At 41.9% G+C, this 27790-nt stretch overlaps 23 protein-coding genes across 23 annotated transcripts; 11 read left to right on the top strand and 12 right to left on the bottom strand.

The window, feature by feature from the left end:
• Nucleotides 1–307: 307 nt before the first annotated feature.
• On the bottom strand, nucleotides 308–2146 carry NEMIN01_1855 (uncharacterized protein; the record flags this gene model as incomplete). Its single annotated transcript, XM_051477797.1, has 1 exon — nucleotides 308–2146. The coding sequence occupies one exon, from the start codon at nucleotides 2144–2146 to the stop codon at nucleotides 308–310; it is 1839 nt and encodes a 612-aa protein (XP_051333757.1).
• A 609-nt stretch (nucleotides 2147–2755) lies between these two features.
• NEMIN01_1854 (uncharacterized protein) lies at nucleotides 2756–3448 on the top strand (the record flags this gene model as incomplete). Its single annotated transcript, XM_051477796.1, has 1 exon — nucleotides 2756–3448. One exon carries the CDS (start codon nucleotides 2756–2758, stop codon nucleotides 3446–3448), a length of 693 nt encoding a protein of 230 aa, XP_051333756.1.
• A 496-nt stretch (nucleotides 3449–3944) lies between these two features.
• NEMIN01_1853 (uncharacterized protein) lies at nucleotides 3945–4412 on the bottom strand (the record flags this gene model as incomplete). Its single annotated transcript, XM_051477795.1, has 1 exon — nucleotides 3945–4412. One exon carries the CDS (start codon nucleotides 4410–4412, stop codon nucleotides 3945–3947), a length of 468 nt encoding a protein of 155 aa, XP_051333755.1.
• A 12-nt stretch (nucleotides 4413–4424) lies between these two features.
• Nucleotides 4425–5045, bottom strand: NEMIN01_1852 (Ras-related protein Rab-11A; the record flags this gene model as incomplete). Its single annotated transcript, XM_051477794.1, has 1 exon — nucleotides 4425–5045. One exon carries the CDS (start codon nucleotides 5043–5045, stop codon nucleotides 4425–4427), a length of 621 nt encoding a protein of 206 aa, XP_051333754.1.
• A 487-nt stretch (nucleotides 5046–5532) lies between these two features.
• Nucleotides 5533–6024, bottom strand: NEMIN01_1851 (uncharacterized protein; the record flags this gene model as incomplete). The annotated part of the gene is made up of 1 exon (XM_051477793.1): nucleotides 5533–6024. One exon carries the CDS (start codon nucleotides 6022–6024, stop codon nucleotides 5533–5535), a length of 492 nt encoding a protein of 163 aa, XP_051333753.1.
• A 1459-nt stretch (nucleotides 6025–7483) lies between these two features.
• NEMIN01_1850 (T-complex protein 1 subunit zeta) lies at nucleotides 7484–9058 on the top strand (the record flags this gene model as incomplete). Its single annotated transcript, XM_051477792.1, has 1 exon — nucleotides 7484–9058. The coding sequence occupies one exon, from the start codon at nucleotides 7484–7486 to the stop codon at nucleotides 9056–9058; it is 1575 nt and encodes a 524-aa protein (XP_051333752.1).
• A 296-nt stretch (nucleotides 9059–9354) lies between these two features.
• NEMIN01_1849 (uncharacterized protein) lies at nucleotides 9355–9717 on the bottom strand (the record flags this gene model as incomplete). The annotated part of the gene is made up of 1 exon (XM_051477791.1): nucleotides 9355–9717. The coding sequence occupies one exon, from the start codon at nucleotides 9715–9717 to the stop codon at nucleotides 9355–9357; it is 363 nt and encodes a 120-aa protein (XP_051333751.1).
• Nucleotides 9718–9739: 22 nt separating this feature from the next.
• Nucleotides 9740–10330, top strand: NEMIN01_1848 (small subunit ribosomal protein S5e; the record flags this gene model as incomplete). Its single annotated transcript, XM_051477790.1, has 1 exon — nucleotides 9740–10330. The coding sequence occupies one exon, from the start codon at nucleotides 9740–9742 to the stop codon at nucleotides 10328–10330; it is 591 nt and encodes a 196-aa protein (XP_051333750.1).
• A 416-nt stretch (nucleotides 10331–10746) lies between these two features.
• On the top strand, nucleotides 10747–11637 carry NEMIN01_1847 (uncharacterized protein; the record flags this gene model as incomplete). The annotated part of the gene is made up of 1 exon (XM_051477789.1): nucleotides 10747–11637. The coding sequence occupies one exon, from the start codon at nucleotides 10747–10749 to the stop codon at nucleotides 11635–11637; it is 891 nt and encodes a 296-aa protein (XP_051333749.1).
• Nucleotides 11638–12031: 394 nt separating this feature from the next.
• NEMIN01_1835 (small subunit ribosomal protein S29e) lies at nucleotides 12032–12226 on the bottom strand (the record flags this gene model as incomplete). The annotated part of the gene is made up of 1 exon (XM_051477777.1): nucleotides 12032–12226. One exon carries the CDS (start codon nucleotides 12224–12226, stop codon nucleotides 12032–12034), a length of 195 nt encoding a protein of 64 aa, XP_051333737.1.
• Nucleotides 12227–12452: 226 nt separating this feature from the next.
• On the bottom strand, nucleotides 12453–12749 carry NEMIN01_1834 (uncharacterized protein; the record flags this gene model as incomplete). The annotated part of the gene is made up of 1 exon (XM_051477776.1): nucleotides 12453–12749. The coding sequence occupies one exon, from the start codon at nucleotides 12747–12749 to the stop codon at nucleotides 12453–12455; it is 297 nt and encodes a 98-aa protein (XP_051333736.1).
• Nucleotides 12750–12867: 118 nt separating this feature from the next.
• NEMIN01_1846 (M-phase inducer phosphatase 3) lies at nucleotides 12868–13794 on the top strand (the record flags this gene model as incomplete). The annotated part of the gene is made up of 1 exon (XM_051477788.1): nucleotides 12868–13794. The coding sequence occupies one exon, from the start codon at nucleotides 12868–12870 to the stop codon at nucleotides 13792–13794; it is 927 nt and encodes a 308-aa protein (XP_051333748.1).
• A 641-nt stretch (nucleotides 13795–14435) lies between these two features.
• Nucleotides 14436–15236, top strand: NEMIN01_1845 (18S rRNA (guanine1575-N7)-methyltransferase; the record flags this gene model as incomplete). The annotated part of the gene is made up of 1 exon (XM_051477787.1): nucleotides 14436–15236. The coding sequence occupies one exon, from the start codon at nucleotides 14436–14438 to the stop codon at nucleotides 15234–15236; it is 801 nt and encodes a 266-aa protein (XP_051333747.1).
• Nucleotides 15237–15415: 179 nt separating this feature from the next.
• Nucleotides 15416–18952, top strand: NEMIN01_1844 (uncharacterized protein; the record flags this gene model as incomplete). The annotated part of the gene is made up of 1 exon (XM_051477786.1): nucleotides 15416–18952. One exon carries the CDS (start codon nucleotides 15416–15418, stop codon nucleotides 18950–18952), a length of 3537 nt encoding a protein of 1178 aa, XP_051333746.1.
• Nucleotides 18953–19244: 292 nt separating this feature from the next.
• On the bottom strand, nucleotides 19245–19580 carry NEMIN01_1843 (U6 snRNA-associated Sm-like protein LSm7; the record flags this gene model as incomplete). Its single annotated transcript, XM_051477785.1, has 1 exon — nucleotides 19245–19580. The coding sequence occupies one exon, from the start codon at nucleotides 19578–19580 to the stop codon at nucleotides 19245–19247; it is 336 nt and encodes a 111-aa protein (XP_051333745.1).
• Nucleotides 19581–19596: 16 nt separating this feature from the next.
• NEMIN01_1842 (tRNA pseudouridine38/39 synthase) lies at nucleotides 19597–20592 on the top strand (the record flags this gene model as incomplete). The annotated part of the gene is made up of 1 exon (XM_051477784.1): nucleotides 19597–20592. One exon carries the CDS (start codon nucleotides 19597–19599, stop codon nucleotides 20590–20592), a length of 996 nt encoding a protein of 331 aa, XP_051333744.1.
• Nucleotides 20593–20877: 285 nt separating this feature from the next.
• NEMIN01_1841 (uncharacterized protein) lies at nucleotides 20878–22773 on the bottom strand (the record flags this gene model as incomplete). The annotated part of the gene is made up of 1 exon (XM_051477783.1): nucleotides 20878–22773. The coding sequence occupies one exon, from the start codon at nucleotides 22771–22773 to the stop codon at nucleotides 20878–20880; it is 1896 nt and encodes a 631-aa protein (XP_051333743.1).
• A 43-nt stretch (nucleotides 22774–22816) lies between these two features.
• On the top strand, nucleotides 22817–23215 carry NEMIN01_1840 (uncharacterized protein; the record flags this gene model as incomplete). The annotated part of the gene is made up of 1 exon (XM_051477782.1): nucleotides 22817–23215. One exon carries the CDS (start codon nucleotides 22817–22819, stop codon nucleotides 23213–23215), a length of 399 nt encoding a protein of 132 aa, XP_051333742.1.
• Nucleotides 23216–23356: 141 nt separating this feature from the next.
• Nucleotides 23357–24622, top strand: NEMIN01_1839 (uncharacterized protein; the record flags this gene model as incomplete). Its single annotated transcript, XM_051477781.1, has 1 exon — nucleotides 23357–24622. The coding sequence occupies one exon, from the start codon at nucleotides 23357–23359 to the stop codon at nucleotides 24620–24622; it is 1266 nt and encodes a 421-aa protein (XP_051333741.1).
• A 424-nt stretch (nucleotides 24623–25046) lies between these two features.
• NEMIN01_1838 (uncharacterized protein) lies at nucleotides 25047–25346 on the bottom strand (the record flags this gene model as incomplete). Its single annotated transcript, XM_051477780.1, has 1 exon — nucleotides 25047–25346. The coding sequence occupies one exon, from the start codon at nucleotides 25344–25346 to the stop codon at nucleotides 25047–25049; it is 300 nt and encodes a 99-aa protein (XP_051333740.1).
• Nucleotides 25347–25362: 16 nt separating this feature from the next.
• NEMIN01_1837 (uncharacterized protein) lies at nucleotides 25363–26124 on the top strand (the record flags this gene model as incomplete). Its single annotated transcript, XM_051477779.1, has 1 exon — nucleotides 25363–26124. The coding sequence occupies one exon, from the start codon at nucleotides 25363–25365 to the stop codon at nucleotides 26122–26124; it is 762 nt and encodes a 253-aa protein (XP_051333739.1).
• A 29-nt stretch (nucleotides 26125–26153) lies between these two features.
• Nucleotides 26154–27335, bottom strand: NEMIN01_1836 (uncharacterized protein; the record flags this gene model as incomplete). Its single annotated transcript, XM_051477778.1, has 1 exon — nucleotides 26154–27335. One exon carries the CDS (start codon nucleotides 27333–27335, stop codon nucleotides 26154–26156), a length of 1182 nt encoding a protein of 393 aa, XP_051333738.1.
• Nucleotides 27336–27559: 224 nt separating this feature from the next.
• Nucleotides 27560–27790, bottom strand: NEMIN01_1833 (uncharacterized protein; the record flags this gene model as incomplete). The annotated part of the gene is made up of 1 exon (XM_051477775.1): nucleotides 27560–27790. A coding segment is annotated over one exon (231 nt), but the record flags the coding sequence as incomplete, so codon positions are not given.

The following is a 27790-nucleotide window of genomic DNA, read 5'->3' as shown; positions in this document are numbered from 1 at the left end:
ATTTACACCAGGATATGAGCACTGCTCTGCCTCTTTCTGCACAGATCACCACAAAATGTACAGCAAAATCTGTTTATCCATCTCTGCATGTTCTCTTAAAAGCAACTAAAAGAAAAACATTGAACACTCTGACAAAGCCATAAGTAGCGCAAATAAACATCCAACAGCTACAACAAACACGGCTGTATGCGGTAGAACAAACACAGACAAATAGAGCGGCTGGATAGGGTGGAGCTCATCTTGTGTAGAAAGAGAATAAAATGTGTGAGAAGGTTTTTGTTTGTATGTTTATTGCTGTAAGGAGTCTTCAATATATAACAAATCCTGAAGCCCCAAGCCAAGTGCCGTTGGTCAGCTGTTGCTCTATTTTTTCCACTTCAGTTGGATTGCCGGAGATGTCAACGAATAGAGGCTCTTCTTTTATCGACGCAAAATACGAGATAATATGCTCTGATATCCCGTGCAAGTTGTTGTTGTTCAAGTAGAGATACTTCAGAGAAGTTAGATGCAGAAGCACAAAAGACGGAAACATGCTGAACCCGCAATACCCAAGATCAAGAACCTGCAGAGAGCTCATTTCCGTCAGCTTGCTAAAGTCTTCAGACGGCCCATTCTGCGGCATAAAAAACGACGCATGGTTCCTATACGTTCCCTTCAGCGAAAATTGCTGCAGGCTTTTGATGGGATAGAAGTGCGATAGCACAAGAACGGGGTCTTCAATGTCAAGGAGCAGATTCGTCAAAGACGAGCACCGGCCAAGCTGGTACAGAAATCTTTTCATGCGCTGCAGGCTCATTTTCCCAATGACGTACAGCTCTTTCAGAGTGGGCTGATCGCTGAAGTATTTGTAGAAGCTCTGCGACTCGGTTATTGTATCGCACACTGTCAAGTGCAGAATTTCCAAGTTCTTGTGGCTCCGAATGAACGTAAAAAGGTCATAAATAGCCTGCGGCGCATCCATCCTTTCTATCCCAATTCTCAAGCTCCGCAGTCTGTTCCCAAGCCTCTTTTTTATCGTGTAGAAGTATCCCTCCGTGAACGACGCGCTGATAATCTCCAAGCTGTCCAGAACCGGTGCATTTTCTTTATTGAAGAAAGTGAGCGGCCTAAGATCGCAATTTTTGATCGTCAGATGGCGCAGATAGGGAAAGACAACTTTTTTTGTTCCAAGGGAGAACTTAATCCTCCTCGTGGTCTCGCAGTCAAATGAAAGACTTTCAAGATTTGTTGCTTCGAGTATTCTCTCTGCATAGAAAGTGGACTCGCTGAATGATTTTTGGCTATTTGGCTCATCTGTGTCATCTATGGCGCCAAGCGACAGATGTCTAATTGTCTTTACAATGCCCGGCCAGTCCCTCAGACTCATGTCCCTCACTAGCTTGCCCTGCATGCGCAGAGTGGCCAAATACGGCAGCGGCGAGTGGAAAACAAAATAGTCTATGTTCATTCCCTTCCCCGAGAGATCTAGCTCAATCAGCGATGTCATCTTGCACACCATGTTGTACAAAGAGTATTTAATCGCGGTAGAGAATCCTGCGGCATGCTTCTCTGTTTTGCATATGGTGCACGAGCTTGTTCTGGCTCCCGTTATCTTCAGACACTCCAGCACCTCCAGTATTGAGAGGAATCCAAACCCGCATCCACCGCACAGGCCCTCTGCGTACATGTGCAGCCGAAGAAGTCCTGGCATGTAACTGAAAAAAGAGCTATCGATGTTTTTGATGCTTGTTGCTCCCATGTTCAGCACCTGCAGCGACGGAAGGCCTAGGCCCTCGTGGCTTCTCTCCTGGTCCGAGTCCTCCTCCCACACTGCCAAATGTGTTAAATTTTTATTTCCCTCAACATCAATAATTTCAAGAGTGGGATGCGAAAGTGCTTCTATGGAAAGCCTCTCCAAATTGCACCCTTTCATGCTCAGAATCTTCAGCTTTGGAAAATACTTCTTCAGCGCGCCCACGGGGACGGTGCTTAACTGATTCTCGTCGAGGATAAGAACCTCTACGCTTTCCATTATGCCCGATTCAAGCCACTTTTCGTTCTCCAGTCCTCTTCCCTTTCGTGATAATATTTTTGAGTGGAAAGACTTGGCAGCAAATGAATTATCTGTATTATTTCTATTTTCATTATATGTCTGCTGCGCACACATTTCGTTATGAAAATAAAAATTTTTCTTATACCATCACCCCTAAAATACTAGACCAATTAGCATTTACATTTTACCCTTGTCTCTTTTGTTTTTCATTTTTATTTTTATTAAAGTAATTAAAAATGGAATATCACATAAATTAATTAAAAACAAAAACAAAATAAAGCGCACGGCACAAAAGTGTCTTCCTCTGCAGCCTCTCATCGGGAGAAAAGCTGCACCTGCTGGAGAGCTTGTGCAGAGAGCGCTGGAAGATAGGATGGTCTTTTCTTGAATTCGTTAGTTGTTAAATTTGCGTATTTATTTAATTTTATTGCGATCGCGCATTGATCACCAGGATATAATTGACAAATAAGCACTGCTCAAGTATAGATTGTTTGCTGCTCCTGCCCCATCTGTTCTACCGATGTTTTGATTCTTCTTCTGTGCAGTAGCCCCATTCCTGAGCACAGAAGGCTCTCTTTGAAAATATTTTGATGATAAATTAAATTAAAACACCTCAGTAGATGCAAGTATATTTTGAGAATTTATTTGAATAACTGCCCAATAAATAAAATAAAAAACCAAACCACTCATTTTATTACAGAGCGCACCAATAAAAATTTTGCAATGCTTAATGAAAAGACAGCCAAAACAATACTCACAGAGGGCAAGAAAGTTCTCATTACAACAGAAGCACTGAAGGAGATGGGGGTTATTCTTGAGAAAAAAGACAAGCCCCGGGGCGTGTCGAATGTCCACACGATATACAAAGTAAAGACCGTCTCTGGACAGACAAAATGGGTCTCTGCAGCCTCTCTGGAGACAGTTGACACGGCTCTTCTAGGGGAAGCCACCGGCCTAGGAGTTGCATGGCCCAAAATAGTGCTGCCCCCCGCATACAGAGATCTTCTTACAGAAGAAAAGAACGCAATGCGGTCGTACAAAGAGCCTCCTTCTGGGCGCATGTCCGCAGAAGAAGTCTTCAACCTCTTTTACGATGTGCAGGCTGAGCAAAGACCGCACTGTGTTGAAGAAATCAAGGAGGCTGTCAAAGGATTCAAAGAAATGTTTCTGTACAGTGTTCACACGTGCATTTTGTACAAAGAGGAGAGGGCGTACTATGAGGAGTATCTGTACCCAGCAACCTCAAAGATACTCCAGACATACAGCCTCACACACATACTGAGAATGCTTCTCATCATACGCCGCATCATGCCCACTCTCAATCTGACAAAGGAGCATGCAGAGTACATTGGAGAGTACATTAAGCTATTCATAGTGTTCCTGCAGACCCACCAAGAGTCCCTAGAAGAGCAGTAGACGATAAGCTATGTTATCTACCAGCTAGCATCTAGCAGATGTCTGAGACAGACAAAGCAATCTGAAGAAAAAATATGAAAATAGAAATAAAACAAACACAGCGAAGTAGAAGAGTGTGCATCTTTACAAGTAGTTTGGAAGAGGACTGTGCAGAAATATGAAAAGGCATAAAGTAATTAATGGGTTTTAGCACAGTTTGACATTTGAATCTGTCAGTGTTGTAGATCTGCTTCACTACCTGTGCTATTTCCAGTATAATATTCATTCTTTGATTGCTCTCGCTTAGCCCAGTCACAAAGTAGTAAATGTGTCCATGCATCATGAAAAGCTGATAAAAAGATAGAATAGTGAAAAGATCAGAAAGTGTATTTAAGTTGAAGATCCTTGCCCTAAAAGATCGATTATAATTAATAAATAGATAGAGTACAACCCAAGAATTTTAAAATGTGTCTCCTCCCCACAGTGCATTTTATTTAGAATGTTCCCACCTCTAGACTCACTCGTTCTCTGTAGACGGGTCTTCTTCGCTGTAAATTCCCACTTCGTCCTTCTGGACGTGTATGGACTTAAGATGAAATGCATTGTATAGATCCACTGCCTTGCTATCTGTGTATTTTACTAGGTCCTCAAAGGCACACAGCAGTATGTCTCTCCACCGATTTGTTATGTTTTCAATGTCTGTGTGTTCTTTTTTGAATTTGTGGATGAGGCGAAGCTTCCTGTTCTTCTCCAGCTCATACGACAGCCGATTTTCCTTAATATTGCGGAACTGATCCGAGTGTCTTCGAAAGGCCTTCTGAATTGTTGGGTCCTTTGCAAGCTCATTCAGCTCGTCTGCGTGTCTCTCAATAACCTCTGGTCTGTCTTTAAAATATCGGTAAATGTTCTTTATTTCCTGCTCTTGAGCATCTGCAGAGCCAAGCGACGCTCTTCCACTGCCCGCTGCACTGTTTTTCTCCCCCATGCTAAATAAAAATTAGCAGCACCAGTGGCTCGATGTTTTTAGCGATGCATCGTCTTCTAGGTTTATGATATTCGGTCTCGAGGAGGTGTTTCTGTCTGCGGCCCGAGTTCTGTATATTTTCTCTATAAGAGTCTGGAAGGCCTCCTGGACATTCACATCGGAGAGCGCAGATGTCTCAGTGAGCTGGTATCCTCCTATCTGCGCAGCCTCTCTGGCAATCTGCAGGGATACTTGTCTTTTTTCATTTAGGTCTGTTTTATTTCCAACTAGAGATATAACGATGCCGCTTTCAGAGTTGTCTTTCAGCTGTTTTATCCACTGGCTGGTGGCGCTGTCAAAGGAGTCTTTTCTTGTTATATCGTACACAACAATGGCTCCAACAGCTCCCCTGTAGTAAGCAGATGTAATGGCCCGGTATCTCTCCTGTCCTGCAGTGTCCCATATCTGTGCCTTTATTTTCTTCCCATCAACCACAAAACACTTCGTATCAAACTCCACACCAATTGTTGACCGCGTGCTTGTGTTGAATCTGTTGTGTGCGAGTCTTTCAAGGAGGTTGGTCTTCCCCACACCGCTGTCACCAATGAGCACTATCTTGTATAGATACTCGTACTCTTGCTCTTCTCTCCGCATGTTTACAAATACGCCCTCACAAGTTATACTGCACGCGAGTGTTTCAGAATATTTTGGTGTTTCATCGAATCCTTGCGATGATATGTACACATATGCTGTTTCTAGTGGGTAGCTAGCTTCTTAGGGCAAGGTCTACAAGCGGTAATTGCTTTTTTAAGTGACCAGCTAGTACTAGGTGAACACGAATAATTTATTCAGTGTGGGTGTAAATATTTTATTAATTATTTTTCTCAACTCTCTTGGCAACCAATCGCATATCAAAATGCCCTTATGCATTTGCTAGGCTGATGGAGAGATAGACGGGAGCATCTAAAACAAGCTGAGATAGCAGGAGAATCTAGATACAAAAGATTTAGCAAATAGCAAACAGAGCGGATAATAAGAGAACAGAAAAGAAATAGCACAGCAATCTCAATCAAAGCCTCACTAAATATTTTATATTTATTTTCAAATAGTAAGTCGGACAGGCGCGAGCAGGCTTCTTAATTTACATAGCATTATTTGTGTTTAAAACAGTGCATGAGAGATGAGCCAGCACCCACAGGGGCTCTTCTTCTTTTTCTCCCGTGTACACCACGGTTTCTCTGGACTCTTTTATCTTCTCTTCCTCCTGCACCACGTGTTTCATCTTTTGCCGCTGGTTCTGAAACCATATCTGCACAGTGCGCGGCCGCATGCCAAGGGAAGAAGAGATGGAGGCCCGTGCTTCGGACGAGGGGAAAGGGTTCATTTGGAAGTATCTGCGCAAAGACTCGTTCTGCATGGGCGTCATTACAGTTCGCACTCTTTTTTTGTAGATCTCTCCGTTTGGGAGGATGTACGGCTTGTCCCCGAGAATTGATTCCTGCGTGTTCCCCCAGACGCCTTCTCTTTCCACAGGGCTGGCCTCTTCCGATAAGCTTGTGCTAATATACTCGTTTTTGCCTTGCTCAGGGTATATTGCTATTTTTTTCTTTTTTTCCTCTGTCTTGATGCTCATAATCTATTGTATATTATCACAGGTATATTTATATCTATACTAACCAATTATTAAATGCACACCAAACAAAAAATCTAGCATTAAACCAACAAAAGTTTCTTATCTGAGACCTTTTTGGCAGATTCTAAGACACAAACGCTCCAATGAAAATGAACAGACACTTTTTAAACAGAAGGAAGGTCTTGCAGAGGGCATACACACCAAATACATGCAATCCTGTCTCTATTTACTGCAGTAGAGCTCTTTGTTTTCTTGTTTTTATTAATTAATTTTAAAAATCAAACTAGCATTGTCAATAAGTTTATATTTTTTAATTAGAGACTGTAAAACAGAGTGCAAAGTACAGTCTAAAACACATTTTATTTCAAAGGCCAAAAGAGCTCCAAACCGCTGGAGATACGAATGCATGTTCTCTCTATGAATATACAGTGGTTTAGTTGTATCTATACAACATAGCTCAGCTGTTCGAAGAAATAGCAGGCCTACTGTCCATTCTTTACGAGAAAACTAAGCGGCACTTTTCTATAGGTGCATTTACTGGACTGTGTTTTAAATTCGTTCAATGACTGCTGCCCACAGCAGCGTCCAAACTGCTTCTCTGCATCTAGCAATGTCTTATGCATTCTTGTTCTAAATATCTACTGACTCTTATCGAATAACAATTTTCTAGATCCATCGAGCTTCTAAAAATACTTTCTATGATCTGCATACTTTCAATTAAAAAGACTAATAAATAAAGAGATACAAACACTAAAAATCTGCATATACTTAATATGGACAGAGACTCTTATTTCAGCTGTAATCTCTATCATCTGCACTGCAATCTAAGTCATAGCTTTGTGCATTTTCACAGGCTTTAAGAACAATTAATAAGTGCTCATCTTATTGCAAGAGAGTACAATCAAAAGGATTTACTATTTAATACGCGCTCTAGAACAGATCAGCAGAGAGTCTTACTCTTAGTCTTTGTTTACATTCACTTTTCTTGTTTACTTGAGAAGCAGAAATAATTAAATTTCGTAGCTAATATTTAAAAATCTGTAGAGAAAGTAATTGTACAGTGTACATCTTTACACTTACAAAATATTTTTGCACTGTAAAATTCTGTTCTATGCTCTGCATAAATAAAAAAGTAGCTAAAAGATGCTTAGCACAGAGTAAAGCCATCTCCAATGGATATCAGCAGACTGCAGCAAAAGAACACTATCTGCTGAGATTGTAAGCAACTTAATGATCTAGATAGTTGTGTATATACGATACAAAGTGCTTAAATAAAAGAAATTAAGAAAATATAGAACGAGAAAACAATAGCATATAGAAATAGAGTAACTGGCACTGACCCTCTTCCACTGCATGCACTTCAAAGATTCTGAGCTTAGCTCTGCCATCTGAAAAGACAAAGTATTTTAGCCCGCATTCCGACCCGGTGCCATAAAAAAGTTTCATTTTATTTTTTCACATGGCATACCTCGGAAAAGAAACACAAATTACGCAAGCCGGACAGGCCATAGTTTTAAATACCGAAGCTATTTCGCAGCTGAATGCAACAATAAGAAACGGATTTGGCCCAAACGGAGCACTGAAGATGCTAATAACCCCAGCGGGTGAAATACGGCTCGTAAAAGACGGTTTTAATCTGCTGAAAAACATCCAGCTAGCCCAGCCAGGGGCTGTTTTGCTCTCCAAGATGGTCACGCAGCAGGGCGAAGAGTATGGAGACGGAGTGACATCTTCCATCATTCTCTCAGCCTCCATGCTGAGCAAAGCAATAGAGTACATATACGAAGGAGTGCACCCCCAAGTGATTATAGCCGGGCTGCTCAAAAGAGAAAAAGCAATACTGCAAACACTCGAGAGCATGAAGGTGCCCATTGAAGACACAAAAGACACAATCTACAATCTAGCGTACACCGCGCTAAGAACAAAATTCTCAAAGAAGCAGACCGAGAAATACTCAAACATCATAGTGTCAGCAGCAGAAACTGTGAGAAGCGGAAACACCACAGACTTGAAAATGCTGGAAATCGTCAAGATGGCAGATATCGACGCAACTGAGCCCCTGCGCATAGTAAAAGGCCTGGTGATGGACCACGGCGGAAGACACCCAATGATGCCAAGAAGACTGGAGAACGTGTTTATTCTGTGCACCAACATCTCGTTCGAGTACGAGAAGCCAGAGCACAACGCACAGTTCTACTACAAATCCACGGAAGAAAAGCTGAAGATGGAAGAGGGAGAGAGACACGTGATCATGCAGAGAGTGCAGAAAGTGCTGGAGGTCATACAGAAAGTAGCCATTGCAAATCAAAGCCAGAAGCCACAGTTTATGATTATTACCCAAAAGGGAATTGATGCACACGTACTGGAAATATTTGCAAAGTACAACATTCTAGCGCTGAGAAGAGCGAAGAGAAAGAACATGGAGAGACTGCAGTCTCTTACGGGATGCACGCCCGTCACGGGTATTTCTGAATTAAACGAAAATGTCTTTGGATTTGCTGGATTGGTCAGAGAAATATCAGTGGGTGATGACAAATTCACTTTTATTGAAAAAACACCGTTCAACAAAACATGCACGCTTCTCATCCAGGGAATATCTCCATACCAAATGGAGTACCTAGAGAGCGCTGTCAAGTCTGCGCTCAAGTCCATCTCGTGCGGTCTTTCTGACGGGTATGTGGTCCCAGGGGGCACCTCTACATACTACAAGCTTGCAGAGTCGCTCGTACCAGAGGAAGACACAACGGAGAATCTAGTGTCCTATAACATCTGGAAAGACTCTTTGATGTCTATTCCAAAAATACTCATCAAGAACCTCGGGTACAACTCTGTTGAAATGATTTCAAAGATCAAAGTATCAGAGACAAAGAACTCCGCCATTGAAATATCAACAGGCGAGATAAAAGACGCATTCGATATGAACATAATTGACAACTATGCGATCGTGAAAAACACAATCCAGTCCTCAGTCTTAGCAGCAACTAAAATATTAATGATTGATGAAATCATCAAAAGTGGAAAAGAAGTAAAATAAACTACACTACATTGTTTCTACACTCACACCGCCTTGTGAAAGCGCACACTCAAGATATTCTGAGAATGATCTTCAGCTCTCTTTCACTCTCTACACTTTTTCTTCAGCTATTCTCTAGTTCTCTAGCCTTCCAAAACTACAGTTCTACTAGTGATGAATAGTATAATACTATTCGCTCACACACTTTCTCTTTTTATCCTCTATTTACTGGCTAAATACGCTTTAACTGCATATATCATCCAAAAAGAGCCATAATAGGCTGTACTATGCTACTACGTGAGTATTAGAGAAGCCTACTAGCTCATGCCTCCACTGTTCATTGTGATGTATCTACTGATAGTCCGCCATTCGTCTGTGATAGGCTGGTCTCCCGTCTTCTCGTACTTTTCTACAATATCACTTATCTTTGCAGAGTCTGCAGGCAAAAGAAGCTCTTCTATTCCTTTTTTTATTTCAGAGTATCCCAGAAAGTTGCACAGCAAATCTTTCATTTCAAGCAGACTGTAAATGCGCAGGCCAATGACCAAGTTTCCTCTGTGCTCTCCGTCAATAAGCGTGTACCCCGACACTACCACGGGGAATGTAGCGGTAAAGTCCTCTGAGACAGAAAATTTGCTTATTTTTGCGCCCAGTGGCAAAATGCAAACTCGGCTTTTCATTTTTATTTTTTTACCACCCTGCATGAATCAAGTACAGTCAAAAGAAAACACGATTAAGTTATTCGGAAAGTTCTCCTACGACGACATCGAAGTAAAGGACCTTTCACTAAAGCCATACATGAATATCCACACCAGAGTGTCTGTACCCCACACCGGAGCAAGCTACTGCAAAAAGTCTTTCGAGAAAGCAGGAATGCCACTGACCATGAGACTGGCCCACGGCCTGATGAGACACGGAAGAAACACAAGCAAGTCTCTGCTGGTCCTAAAGGCAATAAGAGACTCCTTCATCATCATAGAAAGACTCACCAAGAAGAACCCCATCCAGATCCTCGTCGATGCATGCATCAACGCAGGCCCAAGAGAGTCCACTTCTAGAATTGGAAAGGGAGGATCCGCCAAGAGATCATCCGTAGACGTATCTCCAATGAGAAGACTCAACCTCTCCATCTCCTTCCTCACCACCGGAATGAGAAAGGCCGCCTTCAAAAACCCAAAGACTCTCCCAGAAACCATCGCAGACGAGCTGATTGCAGCATCTAGAGGAAACCCCAACTCGTTTGGAGTAAAGAAGAGAGACGAAATCGAAAGAGTTGCTAAGTCCAGCAGATAAATAAATTATCTTAATATTGCACCAACATTTAATTAAAAATTTGTCTGGCTGTGCGCATGCATTTTCTCCATGGCTATAGCACTGTACTAGCAAGACCTAGAGAATAGCTCTGGATGGAATATTTTGCAGCTACTATCTTATAGACCATCTACCATCTGCTGGTTTTAATTTTAATCTGGGACTTATCCGCGTCATTACTTACCCACAGTAATTAAAGAAATTAGCCATGGAACTGCTGCTATTTCTGTATTAGTGCAGGATAAGTGCTTAAGTTTAAAGTGCTCTTTATTCTCTCTGGGACACTTTGCATTTCTCTTTCCTCTGGTTTTTGTGCCTCACAGTTTTACTTTTGTATTGTTTATTCTTTTTCCTGGCTTTATTAGCAATCACATAAATAATATTTGGATTATTTGCGTATGAATTTTGTTTACATTTCGAGCGTATCACAGAGCATGAAAGATTGGACAGGAATGATGCTTAGCTACGATGTGCTGAAACTGGCTGCCCGCGCAGGCATCACCTGCTGCTTCCTAAATGGGCGCGGATTTAAAAGTGTCCACGAGGTAGGTATTTCATTAATTTATGTTTATATTTTGTTGACACTCGAGCCAGCTCCTCTCAAAAATATAGCCATGACCATTCTTTTTTCCTTTCTGTTTACCATATGCATGCATCTCTCCCTTCAGCTGAGGAAGAGCAGAGTGGCAGTTATCCTGTGCTCGATCTTTTGCATTTGGGATCTGTTCGCTGCCATCAATCTTTCTCAGACCAGGAGTCTTCCATACCTCTTTGGAGTGAGCCTATTTAGCATGGCCGTACTATTTATCCTGTACATTGACGGAAGAAGAAGGCCGGGAATCAAGCAGTGCATGATGAAGGACGTGGCAATGGTGGGGTTCTTCATTCTGAAGTACGCAGAAGTGCCAAAATACGAAGTGTATCCGTATATTATATCAGCTATTCTGATGGCGTGGTCTGTTCTAGACTGCATTGCAATAACAAAGCAGAGAGAAGAGACGGGCGAGGTAAGCGATAGCTCAGCATACGGTGAGATCAGAGAAAAGAAGGTCAGAAGGAAGGCTGCCATCAGAGAGCTGCCCAAAGTGCTTGAAAAGATAAAAAAGACACAAACTGTAAAAAAAGAAAAGATACCAGCAAAAGAGAAGAAAAAGAGCTCTGATAGCGCATCGAAGGATAAAAAACAGAAGCCAAAGTATTTTGAAGAAGCCCCTCCAGCTGCAAAGTCCGCCACCCCACAAAAAAGCAAGCCTCTGCGATCAGCGGCCAAAGAAGCACGCAAAAAGTAGGAAAATAAAGGATCTTTTACAGCTAATCACTGGGGGCATGGAGCTTCATTATAAATAAAGAAATCGCATACCCAAGACTTACTTATTTTATGATAGCCAACTGCAACTATTTATTCATTTTTCATTCTGCACTTTTTCATCACCATCACAGAACACTTCATCACTGCATTGCAGCCCAAAAAGCAAAGCAATCAGAGCAGTGCACACTAAAACTCTCAATGCAAATACTTTCATGCGGTCTAGAGCTCTGAAGACTCATTGCTAGAAGAAGAAAAATTTGTACATTTCAATGGCAGTAGGATAAAAGTGTGCAGAGCTGAAAGATATCTTCTCAGACTCTAGAATGCACGCAAAGACAGTATAGACAGTATAGCTATTTTAGTTTTATTCTTATTTAGTTTACCTTTTCAAACCCAATGTCCTCGGCGTACTCTCTGAAGCATCTTCTGCACATCATCAGCTCATACTTTCTAATAATACCTCTTCTGTTCATGCATGATCTGCAGCATCTTGCTCCCTTCCCTTTTGGGATGGGGTTCTTCTCTAATACTGGTAGTGTTTGAATATCTGCTATAACTTTATTAGTCATTACAGGGATAAAAAAATAAAAGAAAATGAGACAGAGAATTCTCAAGAAATGAAAATGCACCCAAATTTAAAAATCAATAAAAAGCCAAATAATAAACAGCGCAGTGCATATCAGCAGAATTATCTCTCTTTAAGTCCGTTATACGCCCCCAGGCTCTTTTTATTCATTGAACTCTTGGCGCACCGATGCTCAGCTTGAGAATATCTGGCAGATGCTTTGCAGGGCTCTACAGCGTCCCAGCTTTCTCGGACTCTTCTTTGCCCAGAGAGCTTCTGGAGCTGTACACTTCGTGGCTGCCTGCCGATCGCGCAAATATCTTTTTCATAATAGAGGCCTTCAGAAGCGAGTACATGTAGTAGACAAAGCATATGAAGAGAGTGAGGAGCACCCAGGCTGCAAACTCGTCGGCGTTGAGAGAGCGCAGGGGGTCCAGAGAAAGCATCTTCATGAGAGAAAACTTTGAGTCGCTTTTAAAAGGGCTTGTCTCATTTGGCTTTGTTCTAATGGTGAATGTTTCAAACATTCGCACGCAAACAAACAACAATATATACTCAACTGGAAAGATTGTTTTATCCATGTTTTGAAAGGGAATGATCGAATATTTGGCCGAGTAATTTAGGTCTTATATATTTTTATTTTGTATGCCCTCCATGAGCAATTTGGAGTCTGAGTTAGATATTATCATACTGGACGAGAGGGAAATGGAGGAAATAGGGAAAACACTGGTGCAGGGAATAAGCACAGCGCCTAAAAGGGCAAAAGCAGGGATGGGCTATGAAGAAATTCTGAAGAGCGAAATGCAAATTAATTCCGTTACCTTTTCGTACACGTTTGAAGAAATATTTAATAAAGAGCTTAGGTGGAGAAAAGCAGCAGAAGAGCTCCCGAGGAAAAGAAAGGCTGAGTCTCCAGATGAAAATCTAATCAATGCTATTTCGTACCAAAAGAAAGATCTCGATGGGTCCTCGGTCTTCCAAGAGAAACAGAGCAACAGCATCCTCACTAAGAAGCTTGGGCACTTGAAAAGAAGAAGAAGCAACTCCACACAGCCAGCCCACCACTGGTCGCGCGCGAGCACAATCAGCAAGTCAGAGACAGACATGGTGTGCACCTCGCACAAGGAAGAGCAAGTGTCCTCGTGCGTTCCCAATGCGCTGCCCTCCATAGGAACGGGCCCCTCAGATAGCATCTTCCGCGTGTCTATAGGAACTGTAGCCTCTCTACTGGGAAAGCCTGGATTTGTTCTCATTGACTGCAGATTTGAGTACGAGTACACAGGCGGACACATTCAGTCTGCGATAAATATAACCACACAAAAAGAAATCAAAAAGCTGTTCAACGATCTTCTGGACGAGGGAAAAGACTCCTCGCTGATCATCATATTCTACTGCGAGTACTCGTCAGTTCGCGCTCCCAGACTGGCAATTTCTCTCCGAAATGAAGACAGACTGAAAAGTGCGTATCCCTATCTTAAGTTCCCCAATGTGTATGTGATGGAAGGGGGGTACAGAGACTTCTACAAATCCTACTCGAAATCCTGTGTCCCATGTAGCTATATTCCCATGTGATAGCGTGAGGCTATTTCTGGAGCTTGTGTTTATGCAACAGCAGTATATTTGAAACTTGGCCTGCTGCCTTAAAAACTTTCCAACTTATCCGTCTTCTATCTTTCTTGGGTGAACTATTATTATTACAATTGCAGGAAAGTCTTTAGCTCAGTGCACTGTTCAATGGTGCGCACTGAGTGCACTCATACAAGGTGCAGTACTGAGGAAGAACACTGTATGAGCAGCTGTCCATTGCTGTGTCTATTGAATTGTTTATAAAATAAATGCAGATTGTTGTTTATTTGCACTGATCTGATAGGTCTTGCTCTATTTTCTTTATTTGTTGGCTTACTTCATCAAATTACAAGTATTTTTTTGCTGATGCTGTGGTTGAATGAATTTCAGTAATACTGTACTTTTATTTGTATATTTGGAGAAGAGCTAGTTATGCACAGAATTTATCTTATCTTTATCTTTATCGGTCTTTCCTTACTCAGTGCATCTTTCAATCTTAATATCTATTTTTCACTTATATCTCTTCTACTTACACACCTGCACTTCTCATCTTCTTTTCTTCTCTGTTCTTCTGTTTGTTCAATTATTTATGTGCCAGCGCCTGCAGTAGTTCGTTATTTTATTTCACTGCCCGCAATAAAATTTTTATGGGCAGACCAGAGAGTCTTGGCGCTAAAGTTTACTACACGGGAGAAACCGCAGAAAAATACGATAGCAGCTCTAGCTTGAACAACATACAAAGCAGGCTGACAGAAAGGTGTCTGGATATTTTGGGAAACCCAAAAGACTCCTTTGTCCTCGATATAGGCTGCGGAAGCGGCATAAGCACCGAGCACATTCTTGATAATAATAACTATGTCGTTGGAATTGACATAAGCATGAAAATGCTGGATCTGGCAAAAGAAAGAATCGGAAGCCTCACATACAACGAGGTGCCAGCTAATAAATACTGCGACTTTGCAGCGGTAGACATTGGAGCAGGCCTGCCTTTTAAAAGCGCCACCTTCGACTATGCTGTGAGCGTGAGTGTACTTCAGTGGCTCGCAGTGCAAAAAGAGTCAAAAAAGCTGCTAAATGCCTTTTTCTACACGCTTTACGATGTTCTTAAGACAAAAGGGATGGCTGTGCTCCAGTACTACCCAGAGTCCGACAAACAGATGGAGGCCATTGTAAAGTGCGCATCAAAGTACGGGTTTACAGGCGGTACTCTCGTTGAGAATCAGGACAGCAAGAAAAAAAGAAAGACGTATCTGATCCTTGAAATGCCAGGCGCCAAAGGAGAGTCCAACCACGTGCCAGCCACGAGAGAGAAGAGCAAATACAAAAAAGTCACAGCGAACAAAGACCTCGAGCTCAGAGACTGGATAATTAGAAAGAAGCAGAAGAGAATGGAAAGAGGCTTCGATGTTCCAAGAACCTCCAAGTTCACAGGAAGAAAAAGATCGTAGCCAAGATCAGGCAATAAGCAGTAGCCCTCTACTAGGTCATTAGAGTGTCTAATTCCTTCTATTTAAATTAAATGTTAATTTTCTATACTCTCCTTTCTTTACAGTTATTTTCTTGTGCTGGGCCAGGATGGAAAGCGTACTGAGCAGAGTTTTAATAAAAAATTTGTTCTGTAATTTTAATGGAAAATATTATACTGCACAAAACGAAAATATGCGAGTGCTCCAACGGCCTGCTTTCCAACGGGTTTATACTGACAGATAATGCAGTGTACCCAGCAGACAGCCCGTGCGCGCCTGTTACCGATAGAATAGAAGAGTACGAGGGACCAGTAGGATTCTATGCGTCGCAGGATGGAGAGACATTTAAAGTTGCCACAGCATCTGGGCACATACTCAGAGCTGAGAAAAAAGATAGGTACAGGTGGGAGTGTGCTGGAGAGATGGACGAAACAGTGCTAGGCATGTTTTTTAACCAAAACAGCGGAAACATTCTTATCTTTACAAAAAAGGAAATACTTCTGCTCGATAAATACTTTGATCTTGTCAGAAAAGAAGAGTACAAGGCCGAAATACAAACGGTGCTTGAGAAGGAAGAGACACCAAGAATCACAGCAGAGTGGTCTCCCGATGGGAAGTACATTCTTGTCTGCATGGGCACCATTATTTCTGTATTCGCATACAACTTGGAGTTCATTGCAGACACTTTGGTGGTGTGCAACAAAATCATGAACAGCAGGCTGATGCAGACGAAGAAGTTTCTTATGAACGAAAGTGCGTATGTGGATAGCGTCAAGAGAGTGTCTGTGCCAGATGACACCTGCATTGCCACCGAAGACACCTTGCAGAAGAACAGCGTTGTTTTTGAAAAAAGATCTGATTATAAACTGGCCAGCTGGCACGACAGATTCTCTCTAATATACGCAGTCACGCACGACAACTCCATACACATTCTAGAAAGAAATGCGCTGAAGTATAAAGAAGTGTACCACGTCAGAGAATGCGACAAAAAAGAAGAAAACATGGAGGAGAACAATATACACTTTATTCGGTCGCGCAAAGACTGCCTGTACATTGTAAACCAGGAGAAGCAGAGACACTATTTGAAAGTGTACTACATAAAAAACAACTGCATCTACCTTAAAATCAACCAAGATCTATCAGACATCTGCACAAAGTCTGTCGACTGCGTCAGAGATGTAGTGGTCACTTCGCAGTATGATATAAAAATAGTAACAAACAATGAAATAGTAGAACTAAGCCAGAAAGCCTGTGTTAACAGGACAGAAAGTGACGTAATTGACATAGATGGATCTAGAGTTATCATGTACAACCTGCTGAAGTGTCCAATACCCCCACCACTGTACACGCGGCAGATAAAGCTAGAGGGCGTTCCTTCTCATTTATCTGCACATTCCAACGGCTATATTAGCTACACCGTAAAAAAGAAAAAGTACAGTCTAATGATAAACACCGAGAATAACGGCACAGTGGAAGAAAGAGTCAACAGTTTGTCTCTTGGAATGAAGACCACAGAGATACCCAGTGTAGTAGATCGAATGGAAATGCTCATAAAAGACCGTAAAGCATATCTTACATTAAACAACACCACGCTCAAGATCAAAATAGGCGGAAAGGAGAGTAAAATAGAAAATGTAACGTCAATGGCGCCTGTGTGCACAGATGCACACTATTTGCTTGCTTCTATAAAATCACAGGCATGGACAGAAGTATACAAAATTTCACTAAACAGCACCACAGACGAAATAACACAGGAAAGAGTGGCCAAAACAGGAAAAGAGAGTAGAATAGTGTTTGCATCTAAAATGTCAGTAATTATGATGGACACTTACGGAATGCTGGAAACATTCTACCCCGCTTTTATGCTGGAGCACCAGGTGGATATTTTCATCAAAAAACGAGACATTGCATCTGCAGTTGCGCTAGCAAAGAAACACGGGCTGTCGATAGCACGCTTTTTGGATGCAATTTCATGCGAATTGGAGAGTGGTAGAATCCAGCCCAGAACGCTCTTTGAAATAGTAAAGCTGCTTTTCAATGAAGATGAGTCATCGGGGTGGATGATAGACAAGATAGAAAACTACGCCGTGCAGCAAATACTAGAGTCTCTGCAATCCGAGAATGCCAATCCAAACAGCAGTGTATTTGCGTGGTGCAGTATAGCAGTTGAAGTGTACTTGTACAAGAAGAAGCCAGAGCTTATTGTCCTGCTCGCAGAGAGATTTACAAAAAAAGAAGAAATATCACCGAATGCGTTCTTTCTCCTTGGTGAGCACGAGATCGCCAGAAAAATCATTGAAAAGTGCATTGGCGCCATCTCTTCAGATGTTCTCCTGCAGTGTGCTCTCAACAGGTATGCATACACCCTGTGCTACATAATCCTTCTGTGCACAGACACGCCTCAGGATGTAACAAATGACGTTCTTCTGGTGGATGGCTCTGAAAATATCAACCCATTTAATATGGAAGAAGAGATGGAAAGAAGGCTTAAAATAGCAAGAGTTGCAAAAGACAAGAAAAAACAAACTATCTATCTCATCAAAAAATACATAGTAAACACTCTGGCACCCCAAGACCCTTCTTCAGCAGTGTGGGATCAGCAGATAAAAGAGCTGAAGCTCTCCATTGAAAAAGAGTATATCCGAGATTTCTACCAGTATCTGTTAGATGCTGACCTTTGCACCGACAGCGACTGGACGTTTGGAGATGACACAAACACCATAAAAAGTGTTGCAGAGTCTCTTCTAATGCAGTCTGGAGACAGTCTATCGAAAGAAGGTGACAATGAAGATGCGCTAAACTGCTATCTAAAAGCTGGGCCATCATCTGCTGAGAAAGTGCGCAGCTTAAGAATGAAACTTGGAAAGTGGGAAGACCTGTTTATGGCGCCTGAAATGCGAACAGCAGAAAACATCCAAAAGATGGAGGAAGTTCTTCTATCACAGAAGAATGTGCGGGCAGCTGCTCTGCTGAATGTGAGATACGGAGTTTTAGCTAAAGGCATAAAGTACCTCATTGAAATAGAAGACTACAACAGAGTACTGGAGATTGCTGAAAAAGAAAATATGGAAAATGAAATACAATTTACGATAAAATCACTCACTCAGAAGATCAAATCGTATGCAAACAGTGTGCAAAGCACAATAGAGAAGTACAAAGAAAACAGTGCGCGCCTTCAGACAGTGCGAGAGAGAAAAGACAGGGAAAGAGCAGAAATCCTTGATGGAATGTTCGCAGATGATGACTGTGAGACCGTCTACACCCGCTCATTCATAACAAACACATTCCTATCTGGCAGCCAGTCCACAAACACAAAGAAAAAAAGAAGAAGCTCCAAGCTGAGAAACACAGTGGGAGGAAGATACGAAGAAGAGTATGTGCAGTACGTGCTCAGCGAGCTGATTCTTCAAGCCAGATCCCAAACTGAGCATGTCATGAAAATAGAGGAAATAGCTGAAAATATCCGAACAAAGTATGAACTATCACACCGCACAGACTTGTGTGCCATTCTTGGAGAGTTTAAAAATGAGAAAAGCGTCTATGATAAAGAGCTATGCGTCTTTTTAGAGCTGTTTACTAGGACAAAAGAGACAGACTTTGCATCCCTTAACACAGAAGATGATCCTCTGTACGACCCAGAGCGTCCTTTCATACCTGAGCCAGAGAGCGGAGTAATTCCTGATTATTTGAAGAGATAGTTGTAGTGGAGCTTCTTTTCACCAGTCATCTAGCTAATAAACTAATTTAAATATACTAACTGTTCTCAAGTAAAATAAAAGTATACAAATAAGCTTTTTAAAAATTGAAATTAACATGTTCAAATAAAAATTCTAATTCGAAAAAACTCTGCTATTTGTACAGCTTGCAAAGCACCACAAATCAAAAAACAATAGAGAATTTAGAACAAATAAAGATGCAAAGAAAGCTGTCCATAGACTATAGCAAGCACAGATAAAAAGAAAGATGTCTTTATCTTGAATTATAGTTTTATTATTGAGATATAGTATAGTATGCGTTATCAGAGTATGGAAACTGTTCTGACTTTTCAGGCTCTGACAGAAGATCTATTGAGCAGATGGACACTCCTTTGCACATCATGCTAGAGGGCGGCTCTGAGAATAGGCCAGCAAGACTCTCTTCTTCCTCTGGGTTCATAAAAGCCACCATTCTTGCGTTCTCTAGAACAAGATTCAGCAGCTGATCGTACCCCAGCAACTTCCCAGCCACCTGTATACCTCCAAAGAACGATATTTTCACGTTCTTTCCAACGTACTTTTCCAAGTCAAACACTTGGTCGCGTTTGCTTGCCTTGCCGTCTTCTTGCATAATTTTTTATTTAAACATGAAGAATAATATTTCAATGAATGTCCTGCTAAAACTCTCGTACAGCGGAGATGCATACCACGGATTCGCGTACCAGCCCTCGCTGCCAACAGTTGAGCACTATCTCTTCTGGAGCTTCATAAAATGCAATTTTGTCAGCACAGAAGAAAGCATCCCAGATCCTAAAACTTTTACGTTCTCAAAGAGCGTTCTAACAGCCATTTCAGAAATGAAGTACTACAAATGCGGGAGAACAGATGCAGGAGTCTCGGCAGCAGCACAGTACATATCTATTTTTCTCCCATGCGCAAAGTCAGGTAAGAGCTACCCGTACGATGTAATGCTGAACCAGCACCTCCCAGACAGCATACGAATTCTTGGCTGGATGCCTGTAGAAGAAACGTTCAGCGCAAGATTCTCCTGCACTTCCAGAGAGTACGAGTACTATTTTGCAAAAGGCACTCTTAGCATAGAGAAAATGCAGAAGGCAAGCAGTCTCTTGGTCGGCACGCACTGGTTTGGAAGATTATCAAAACAGGAAAAAGAAGTATCTAAAAAGAAAAGATTGGAAAAAAAACAAAAACTATCACCAGACGAGACACAGGCAGAAGAGTCCGTCCGAACTGTTGACTCAATTAGGTTTGAAAAAGTGTCTGAAGACTCAGACACGGGAGTAGAGGTATACCTCATGCGGATAAAAGCGCGTTCTTTCCTGCACAACCAAGTAAGGAAAATATTTTCACTTCTATCGATGATAGGCGCGGGGTCTGACATCAGAATAGAAAATATACTCAACAAAAACGAAAAACAGGAAAAAGACATAAAACTATCAGACCCGTGCCCTTTGGTCCTTGCAGAGTGCACATTTGGCACCACCGATCTCACCCTTCTGAGCAGCACGCCAATCAAATCCCGTCTATTTATAAAACTCTGTGAAGATGTATCGGTTGCATCCAGAGTAAAAGAAAGAATAACGAAAGAGCCTCTCCTAAAGATAAAAAACAATCAAAACTAGACCACATAACAAAATGCATTATCCCACTCTACGGATATATCCTAAGAGCACGCATTGATAGAATACTTCAGAACACTTTGCGATTTTGCTCTTTCGTATTCATAGAGACAGTAAAAATGATTCTACTGATTTAGCACATAGAATAAAAGTACAAACAACCATATATGGAAAATTACCCCATCCCAATAGAAAATAAACTACAAAAACTCTCCCAATTAACTAGCATTTATTTCGCTTATTAACGAGCACGCTCTGATGAACCAGTAGCTCTACCTCTGTCCATCATCACATGTAATATACTACTCTGCGAGTTCCTCCCCCGCTGTATCCGCCACTGTACCCGCCGCCGAATCCACCCCCGAATCCGCCGCCAAAGCCTCCGCCATTCATTAATATTTCGAATATGTCTGCATGGCCTCCATATGGATCGCCATATCCTCCGCCATTGTCATAGTCCATCATTTCGTCGTTGTATCCCCACATTTCCTTTTCTTTCTCTGTCATGTAGTATCCGCTGTCGTACTCTTCTTTCTTGATTTTATCTGTCAGAACATCCTTTGCCTTGTTCGCCTGGATAATTATTTGCTTTGAGTTCTCAACAGCCTTGGAGTCTTTCTGGCTCTTTCTCCTGGAGATGTTTGCTTTCTTGCTCAGCTCTCTATATGCTTTCAGAACAACTTCTATAGGTGCAGCGTGCTTGACGTTTAGGAACCTGTAAAACCCCTCGGAATCCAGCTTTTTTCCTCTCTTTGACTTCACAATTTCCATTCTTCTCTTCGATCTCTTTTTCTCTTTCTCAAGTGCTGCTTTCTTCTCTTTTTCTTCTTGTTCTTGTTCTCTCTTCTTTTTGATAGCATCTTCTCTGTCTTTTTTCTCTCTTGCTATCTTTACTTTCTTGTTGTACACTTCTTTTATCTTTGTATACTCTGCACTGTCCTTCACCATGTGCTCTTTGATGGCGTTCAGAGCCTGTGCGAACTTATTCCTCTCCATAAGCACTTTTATGTGGGCTGCCCACTGCTCCTCTGTTGGAGCACCCGAGTCTGCCTCTTCCTTAAGGAGCCTCTCCGAGTATTCTACTACCTTAGCTGAAGGATCCACCTTGAGCCCCATTTGAACGACAGACTGCAGAGACTTTACTATAATGTGTGTGAATATAGTGGGAGTGAATCTGGAGTCCGTCATTTTCGCCAGAAGCAGGTCTTTATCTATAAACTTCTGCAGAATTTTGTAATTGGTGCTTGACGGTCTGTAGTAGTATCTGGTTATGCTTTCGTACTTCTGCACAATATTGCTGGCTTTTTCGTGCAGATTTTCATAGCCTTTCTGCTCTTTCAGCAGGCTAAAGCCGTGAGTGTAGTTTCCGCTGAGGAAGTGGCACTGTATCTCGTAGTGGTTTGCGCTCTCTTCGCTTGATTTTATTTCTCTGAGCTTTTCTATGTCAAGCATTGCAATCTTGTACAGCTTTTTTGCAATTCTCATTTTTATCCTCAGTGCCAGCAGATGCGCTGAGTTTGGGCACTCCATCAGAGCTCTATCGATCTCGCTTGGATCTGAGTTTAAGTTGAGCTTTTCAAAGGCCGCTGCTTTCTGCAGAAGAGCAATCGCCTCTTTCTCCAGCGTGCCCATGTGAATGATCTCTTTTGCCGTCTCTGAAAAGTGCCCCAGATCGAACAGAGACTTGGCCTTGTACAGAGATATAGCCCTTCTGACTTCCTCCTGTTTATTTTCTGAAACAAAGTTAGAGTACTCTTTCTCTGCTTTCTCAAAGAGATCAAGAGCTAGCTCGTAGTCTTTATCATGATAAGCTCTCTTTCCCTCCACAAAGCTGGCAATCTTAGCCTCTTCTTCTTCGATGCTTTCTTCCTCCTCTCTGCTGCTTTTCTCGGATAGATCGAGCTGATATGCTATGTCTCTTTCCTCCACTCCTCTGCTATTTGATGGAACTCCCTCTGTTCTTTCGTCCTTCACATTCTTGCCCGTTTTCATTCCATCGTTTATATTTACTATGGGCTTTTTCATCTCTCTGCTCTGCACAAGCATTGCAAACAGAGCCACAGTGACCAGCTGGATGGCTATGAGCCTTGCGTACGACTTTCTCCCCTGCGCGCTTTTAACTCTGTACTCCTTTGCCATGCGATATTTTTCCACACAAAAATTATTTCTAAGTTCTTTATTCATTGTTTGAGTTAAAATGCAAAAAATTTTCTATTTTTCAATTTGTATGGTTATTATAGAACTCCCACGACTGCCGAAACTTTCAGTTCCAAGATTTCGCGAGAAAAAGGAAGCTGTTCGAAATAAGAAACTTAAGATGGCAAAGCCCAGCGAAATAACAGACGAGAACTCTCTGCTTAAAAATATGCCATTTAAGCCAGAGAAAAAGCACTTATGCAAATACTTCGTAAAGAACGCGTGCATCCGAGGAAGCAACTGCACGTTCTCCCACGATCTGTCAAAGTTCCCCTGCAAGCTCTTCCACATAAAGAAGAATTGCAGAAGAAAGAACTGCCAGTTCTCGCACGCTCCCATTTCCGAGGAGGAGGTGAAGCTGCTGGTCTCTGATGGATGGGAGCTTGAAAAGGAAGAAAAAGAGGAAGTTTTTATTTCTCCTTTCTTGTAGTATTATATTCTAAATGCTTATCTGTTGAATGATATTTCACTCTTGAACGGACACATTGGGCTGATTACTGGTATCTTTCATTTAAATTCGCCTGCATGCAAATTGGATATTTAATTAATTCTTGTTTACTAAATTGCGAAAATGGAAGAGAACAGGAAAGACATACTGATTTGCGGAGTAAACGGGTTTACCGCACAGAAGCTGCTGGAATACATAGTTGACCAGCGGCCAAATCTAACAGTAGGTGTGACGTGCAGGAGCGAGAACAAGCTCAATCTGACATTCAAAGAGATCTCTGCAAAGTGCAAGAAGTCTCTTAGCAGAGTAGAAAGCCACATCATTGGCGTAGAGAACATTGGCAAACTCGCAAAGATTTTTGAGGGGTACAAGGTAGTGATAAACTGCATAGGGCCTTTTGCCAACACAGGCCTGAGCGTGGTAGAGGCGTGCATTCGTGCAAAAACCCACTACGTTGACTGCACAGGCGAGCCAGGGTTCATGGAGGAAAGCTTTCAGCTCTTCCAAGAAAAAGCAAAAAATGAAAATGTGATGATTGTGCACGCATGCGGCTTTGACTCCCTGCCGCTCGACATTGGCATCAACTACACAATGAAAGAGATAGAAAAGAAAGGCGGAGCCGCAGAGAGCGCAGAGTCGTACATGCAGCTGATCAACAGCAGAATAAACCTGGGAACATTCAAGACAATCATCACAAGCTTGGACACGCTCAAAAATAGAAAAAAAGAGCAAAAGAGAGGAGAACAAAGCAGAAAGACAGAAAGCAAAAAAGAAAAAAAAGACGCAGAATCTTCGAGAGGCAGAAAAGTGAAAAAGATGCCTTTTTTCTGCTCAGATATAGGAATGTATGCTGCAATATTCCCAGGCTCAGACGCATACGTTCTCAGAAAAACAAGACAGGCTCTGGGCAGGGGATACCCTGTGTGCCACTGCTACATCGCAATTCCCTCGATCTTTGGGATGGTCTTTCTTGTGATGCTGTGTCTGCTTATAGGCGTGGTTTATATGCTGCCCGAAGTGCTAAGGCGAGTAGCATACGACTGCATCGATTTTCTGAGCTTAGGGAAGGTGCGAAGTGAAGGGCCTAGCGACCAGGAGATCGCATGCTCTGGATTTCAAACACGGATATTCACAAAGGGAAAGGATGCAGAGGGAAAGCCAGCGGTATTTAAGACTCTTGTGTCAGGCCCTGACCCTGGGTACATAACCACGCCCATCACTCTTCTCATATCTGCAGAGACCATCCTCAGCAGTGTCTCTGGCCTGCTCAAGGACAAGGGCGGAGTGCACACTCCAGGATCCCTGTTTGTGGACACTAATATTATACAAAGACTAACGCAAGAGAATATCATGTTCTGCACAATAACAAACAATGTTAAAACTTCGTAGATAGGTTTTGCTATGTGCTGCTGTTTCTTGCTAGATTCTTATCTATTATTGATAGCTGTCACTTTTCACTCTGTGCTGGATATTTAGAAGTATACTATTTAAGAGATGATTGCTCCGCGGATAGGACAGCACTCAAGTTATAATAAATGCACTTCTGTTTTTCTTTATCTTTCTATCTTCACCAATGTTCTCATGCAGCTATAGGCACTGTAAAATAAAACTAAAAGATAGCTGCTATTCATAGAGCTATCACTGCAAACAGAGAGTATGTTTCATTTGCACCGCATGCAATTATTTTTTATTAAAATTATATTCACTACAGTATAAAACTAGAAAACTCTACGCATTCAGTAATCTTTATATTTATGATTTATTCTAAACGAGCTACTGCCATAACTCTTATGTCAAATTTTTATAGTAGTAGCTATTTTATGGCTTTGTTGTGTGTGCTTACTATTTTTTTTACCAGGTCTGCGAGCAAATCATCAGTGACGGACACTCCATACTCCTCCAGCACATCGAACAAAAACTCTTCCAGCTCTAGCACCAGCTTATCGTGCATAGAAAGCATCTTTTTTTCTGAGAGAGTCTCAGCTATACACGTTGCCATCACTTCTATCTCTTTATCCGTCAGGCCTTCGTCCACTATGTCGTCCACAGGGCCCCATGAGTTTATTGCGTCCACAAATAGCAAATGAGAATACGCCATAGTAATATTTTTCATTTTCTAAAAATTTGCTATGCTTAATAACATGTTGCACGAGACAGTCTTGGAGCTGCCCGAAATCGCAGACAATTTGCTTATTAAAGAAATCTCGGAAATAAGCGAAGACCAGTCGATTTGCAGCGACATAGAAAATGAAATATATGCGCTAGTGCACTTTGGGAGCTCAAAGAGCCACACGATAACGCACCTCAAGAAGCTGCAGCCCGTAGAAAGCAGCAGATACTTCCAGTGCACAACTGTCTGCTACAGATGCAACCAAACAGGCCACATGGCAAGAGACTGCGTAAAGTCTCCCCAGACGTGTTTCCTGTGCAACAAAACAGACCACAAAAAATCAAATTGTCCAAAATACATTTGCAGAAAGTGCAAGCGCATGGGCCACAACGAAACAGCGTGTAACTCTGCGCAGCAGAAGAGGGTAGAATGCTCCCACTGCTACAGCAGAAGCCACCAGGTAAATGTTTGCCCTATGAGCACGCAGTCTCAAAAAAGCACAGAAATAAAACTTTGCAATGGCTGCGGATCAAAGAAGCATTTTTTATCAGAGTGTCCAAATGTACAGCAGAAAAGACTTTCGCAGCCCAGCAACAAATCCAGCGCCAAGAAAGTAGCACTAAAAACAGAAAAAACAGAAAGTTTGGAGACAAAAGAGCCCTCCAGAGACTCTAAAAAAACAAAAGAAAAGAAAAACAAAAAAGAAGAGCCAAGCAGAAGAGAAAAGGAAAAAGAAGAAGACGCTCCTAAAAAAGGAAAAAAGAAGAACACCAAGAAGTAAACAGTAAAGAATCCATGTATAGTTTATTTTTAGCGCAGATTAAAGAATAGTTCAATTTCTTGTTTTAACTTTTTGTCGCCGCCTCCCGTTCTAATATACTCCACGTACTTTTTTGCAATGTTTGTATCCATTGTGATAAAATCTTTGAAGAGAGCTGGATCTGCTTCCTGAAGAACCCTGAGCATTCTCTGCGTGTTTTTCATCTGAACTTCGTCTATTTTGTGTGATATGGGCTTTTTATCTGCTATCCTCTGTGTTCTCCTGCATATGGACTGAGATCTCATGTCCTGCGCCTCGTCTATCTCTTTTTTCAGCGAATACACCTCAATCACGCCTGTCACTGACTTTATGTATTTTATTGTCTCTTCCTTGATGTTCTCGGGCGTATATCCCGATACTTTTGCCTTTAGGCTCAGCACGGGGCTGATCAGAGCCCGAACAAGTTTTTCTACAAAAACGTCTTTATCGCTGTCATCCAGCTTGCCAGCTATCTGCTCCAGCAGGCCTGGGCTGTATATTGTGCCTCCCAAATTGAACCGAGCTTTCTCCATGTTGAAGTCTATTCTGTTTGTTTCCTTATTCAGTAAAATCTGCGATATCTTTGTGTTGAACTCTTTTATGGTTATGTCTAGGCTGTTCTTCACCGACGTGTTTTCGCGCATTGCTCGCAGAGCCTTGTCAATGACGTTTCCGTATGTTATCCAAATGCTTCCGTCTTTCTCTTTTTCCACTGCTTTTATCAGTTTGTAGATGTTCTCTCGCATAATCATCTCTGCCTGTCCTGAGAGCTTGTTGATGAAGACAATAACAGGCTCTATGCTCTTCTTCTGCATTTCTTCCTCCTGGATCACCTCGTGCATTCCCGTAAAGAGCTTGTTTCTCTTGGGGCAGCTTTCAATGTGTCCTCTCTCGTACATTCTCAAGAATCTTTTTATGTCTGATTTAAAAGTCTGCTGCTTTTTGATAATATTTTTCAGGCCTTTAATGTTCTCGTTTACGATCTCTTTGCTGATGTCTACGGCCTTAGAGTACGACCGCCCATTGATATACGTCTGAAAAATGAGAGAGTCCCAGACAAGCGGGGCAACAAACACAACGTACCCCGAAACATCAGCTATTTTGGACTCTGATAAGAGAGCATCCTCTTTTCCGTAGCTTTCATCGCATCGGCTGCCCGTGAAGAGCCATCCCAGCGAGAATGGCAGTATCATCTTCTTTCTTCTCCATGGATGTAACATGTATAAACAAACGCGCCCTGTGTAATAGTCTCTACAATAAACAACACACCGTATCCCATAACAGTCTCAAAGTGTTTATTCAAAAACTCAAACAATAACAAAATAAACATCTTTAGAATTTTATTGCCATTGTAGCACTTTTCACTTTTGCTGTTTGTATATCCATAGCTGCTCTCCGTCTATCCGCTGCACAAATTCTAAAATGTGTACATTTTATTCATTGTTTCTGCACTCGGGTTGGCAGATACAGCTATTCCCTGCAAGTATGGATGGGCTAGGAGGTCTTCGCTACTGCACCTTTTTGCTGGGTCTCGTGATGTGCACTTCTTGAGGAAGTCAGCTAGCACCAGCGGAAGATCAGGAGTTATAATGAACTCCATCTTTCCTTTTAAAAACTTGTGGTATCCATTGAGCGGCTCTATCATGGG

The sequence above is a fragment of the Nematocida minor genome, assembly GCF_024244105.1.
Source record: "Nematocida minor strain JUm1510 chromosome Unknown 7743, whole genome shotgun sequence".
NCBI lineage: Eukaryota > Fungi > Microsporidia > Nematocida > Nematocida minor.
The sequence above is the reverse complement of the archived record's forward strand: the minus strand, read 5'-3'. Positions and strand labels throughout refer to the sequence as shown.